Source organism: Bison bison, unplaced genomic scaffold (assembly GCF_000754665.1).
Source record: "Bison bison bison isolate TAMUID 2011002044 unplaced genomic scaffold, Bison_UMD1.0 scf7180017864144, whole genome shotgun sequence".
NCBI classification, from domain to species: Eukaryota; Metazoa; Chordata; class Mammalia; order Artiodactyla; family Bovidae; genus Bison; species Bison bison.
The window spans coordinates 1,243,461-1,247,342 of NW_011494716.1; the positions used below are offsets into that span (position 1 = coordinate 1,243,461).

Below are 3,882 nucleotides of genomic sequence, written 5' to 3' on the forward strand. Positions count from 1 at the left end.
CATTGACTGACACTGTCATCCTTTCTTCTCTGGTGCCAAAGTAGCCACATGGTCCTTTGTGAGGACCTGTGACCACCTACCACTGTCAGTGATGCTCAAGAGGCTATGCTGTACCACAGTGCCCGTCTCGCCAGGGTACCCCAGAGCTCACAGCGAACCTGTGGAATAGAAGCCGTGCGGGGCGGAGGTGGGGGAGGGGATGGTCATAGGACTATTCTCAAGGCTGGAGGAAAAGCTCCTTTCCAGCACAAGGCGCGAGTCTGACTGGGGCCCACGTCCGCCCTGGGTGCTCATGAATTCAGGCCAGATGCTGCCTCTGTTCTCCCACCTTACAGAGGGGTGGACACACATCTGAACAGCACTTGTTACCTAGTGTTGCTACTTTTCACAAGGCTGGGAAGGCAGAGGGGCTTGCTCATGGCCAAGGGAACTCCCACCCCGAGGTCTCTTCCTGATCCCGACACCTGAACCGCTTCCTCGGGGTGTTCTGTCAGTGCCCTTTGAATCCTTCAGTTTAGTGAAGTAATTTCAGTCATGATATAGTCACTGGATCCAAGTCCATCCTCTATATAGAGGCAAGAGCTCCTTGAAGGCACCACTTGCACCACCAGCTCCTTGTCAGTTTCTCAGCCTTGTCTGTGTCAGCCTGGGTGCTACTCAGGTTAGTATCTATCGACCGACGGTTCCCATGCTCTTGACTTTGAGTAACACAGTGTGGCTTCGTGATCCCAGGCGGATGCTGACCCCAGCCCCACCCGCTCCTGCATATACACACAGCGTCTACTTCCCAACACTGGCCTTGGGTCAAGGGCTTCCTGGCTGCCCCCCATACTCGGTTTTGCTTCTTCAGGGTAGCTTTCTTTGGCCATGCTGCACAGCTTGCAGTTTCTTAGCTCTAACCAGGGATCAAATGTATGCCCCCTGCAGCGGACATGGGGAGCCCTAACCACTGACCAGGTAATTGCCGAAAGTAGCTTATTTTCTCACGTAGTTCTAAAAGCATATTTTGGCTCAAATAAAATTTTTGGTTCCACTTAACAGCAATCAAAAGAAAGTTACATGTGTTCAGACTGAGATATTAGAAGGCTTTTCACCTTTTGTTACCCAGATATTGCAGCCAACTCCTCTTTTTAACAAGCTAAATTCTCAAAAACATAAACACATGACTAGACAAAATCAACTGAACCCCTATATCTTATGACTTGGCTGCTAAGCTAATTCTCAGGGTCATTAGCCAACTGGAACCATCTTTGAATCCAAGCAGTTTTACCAGCTTTTATTATAAACACCAGCACATTTCAAGTTTCCTCTTTTTGATTACAAATATAGGGCTTTTATCTTCTTTTAAGTAGACAGCACGTGAGATACCGTGTCAGGGCTTTCCGGCTCACACAGAAACTTCCTTGTGCCAAGTGCCGGGTTAGCATCCGGACCACACCCTTGGCCGCATCCTTTGGCAACAAGATTGCATGGGACTTCCAAGAGGATGAGGTCAGTACAGAACTTTGGACTCCAGGATGACCTAAAAGAGACTCCCCACTGGCCAGATTAAAGGGCTGTGCATCTGGAGTGTGGGCCTGAAGCTGCTTCTCCAGGGCCCAAAAGGCCCACACTTCTTGTGTGAACACAGACAGCCCAGGGTGCTCTCATCGCTGTAGAAGGCTGTAGAACCAGGGAGAGGGGCTGGAGCAGGGATGGCATGTGGCCTTGGGTCTGGCCTTGTTTCTCTCTGGCGATGGGTGGGGCTGGATGGTGGAGAAGATGGTAGTCTGAAGACTTACCTGACTAGATGTACAATATTAGAACAAGATTCAAAGCGGTGTCACAACTCAGTTCTTAAGAGAGTTTCCTCAAATTTACACTCTCAACTCACATTATTTTGGAAATATTTCTATGAGTTCAGGGCCAAAAGGAGAGCTATTTGGGCCATGATTTCCAAGTTGAACATCACGACCCTAGACCTAGACCCCCATGGTTGGGGGCTGAGGGAATGGGAGGCAGGGCGGGACTACGCAGACCAGAGAAGGCACTTCAGCTCTCCTGCTGGTGGTCCTCTTCTGAGATGTCATTTCTACAGTGCTCAGGACCTTGCGTGTCACCCCCTCAGTAAGGACCCCTGGAACCGGAGCAGAGATAGGGGAAGGACCGGGTGGTGGCCAAGTGCAAGCGCCGCTCGAAGCTGGAGGCCTCTTCTCATCACGGTGGGGCTGGCATTCAGTGCTCTGCGCCGTGCCCCCAGCGGCCCCCAGAGCAGCCCCTCATGTGGGCAAGGGTGGGCCGGCGCCCCGTCTGCCCAGCCCAGCCCAGGGGGCCGTGATGGCATCCTCCCTTGCTAAGCCAGGGTGAGGGGCGGGCCGCAGACTCCCTCCAGCCCCCAGGACACCCTCTGCAGGAGCTCAGGGACTGGCAGGTAGGAACTGGGGGGTGGTGGGGGGGGGGTGGCTAGGACGGGGAGTGGACGGGAGACAAAGTGCTGCTTCAGGCCCACTGGTGCCCCCAGCTCTGGCTGGGGCTCTTCTGTTGGCAGCCAAGCAGGACCTGCGGGGCCCCAGCCGAGCCCAGCTGCTCCCCCAACAGCCGGCAGGACCACAGCCCCCGCCTCTCCTCCGTGAGCAAACAGAACCATGTCTTACAAAGAACAGACTCCAAAAATATATATAAATAAATAAAAACCTTAAACATTCTTACAGGAATCTTAAAGAACAGAATACATGTTAAAAACTTCAGTAATTTATATCAATTTTAAGCGGTACTTTATATACAATGGGGGGAAAAAAAACACATGCATAGTCCAAATACAATGTTGAAAACAGCATTTTCATAACAAAAGACCCCGAACACGAAGTGTTAATACCATGTACATGAATTCAAGGACCACCCTTCTTTTTGTCTGTTGCACACAGTTTATTTAACAATATGATATAAGAAATGAGTTGGTGCTTTACCATTCTATACAGTGATTGGATCTTCTTGAATTTTCTTATTTATAGTAATTATAGCGCTTGCATGATTTACACGAGAATTGCTTTTCCTCATTTCAAGTTTCACATAGAAGAAAGAAAAGAATGCTCCTTCTCTATTAACATTAGCATGGTCTAAGAGAGTGATCATCCCTATTTTTTGTCTAAAACCAGTTTTATCAGAGAAACAAAGCAACAATTTCTACATCTGCAAGACAAGAGTTTGGCTTAAGCCAGTATGTATAGATAGACGTGTGTGTGGGTGTGTACGTGTGTGCACGCAGGAGCCAATCCCTAGTGTCCAGGGTAATACTTGGAGACGCCCACAGAGTTCACTATAGAAAAAATCTTCCCGCAACGTCTGAAAGTTACCGGGATACATTATAAGCTTGCATTATTTCAGGAATCAGTTTCTGAATATTATTTTTTTTCTTCTCACTTTTAAACATAAATGTTTAAAGTCTTGAAAATACAAATAAAAAATATGAATATAATGAACTTGTTTTTCCCGTTAAAAAAAGGCATGAGTCACCAGCAATGACGACAAAAGAATCCAAACAAAACCCCCCTCCCCCCAAAACAAAAAACAAAAACGAAAAAACAAAAACAAAAAGAGAGAGAAGAGAGAGAGAGACCAGATATTTAAATCAACTGGTTTTTAACAAAAAAATATATTCTTTGTATTGTTTCTTTAAACAGCAATCTACCCTTCCATGGCTTGGAAGTAGCAGTTCCATCTAGGAATAAAAAGAGCCCAGATGCCTGGATTTCAGTACAAAAGGTCCAAGAACATGAAAGGGGAAAAAAAAAAGTGATGCTCTCACAATGCTACAAACCCTCCACAAACTTTTCTAGGGTGTCTCCGGTGGTGTCGCCGACCAGGGACAGCTCACTGGACAACGCACTCCGGTTAGGGGTGTTC

The 3,882-nt window shown here is 47.9% G+C and overlaps 2 protein-coding genes across 2 annotated transcripts in view; both read right to left on the reverse strand.

Annotated features, from left to right (window-relative positions):
- Positions 1 to 2,626, reverse strand: part of TRAP1 (TNF receptor-associated protein 1) — a 55,205-nt gene extending 52,579 nt beyond the window's left edge. The window contains exon 1 of the mRNA XM_010840487.1: positions 2,384 to 2,626. Within this exon, the coding sequence (XP_010838789.1) occupies positions 2,384 to 2,626 (243 nt within the window). The remainder of the gene's footprint in view (positions 1 to 2,383) is intronic.
- A 1,162-nt stretch (positions 2,627 to 3,788) lies between these two features.
- Positions 3,789 to 3,882, reverse strand: part of LOC104988984 (CREB-binding protein-like) — a 792-nt gene continuing 698 nt past the window's right edge. The window contains exon 2 of the mRNA XM_010840488.1: positions 3,789 to 3,852. Within this exon, the coding sequence (XP_010838790.1) occupies positions 3,789 to 3,852 (64 nt within the window). The remainder of the gene's footprint in view (positions 3,853 to 3,882) is intronic.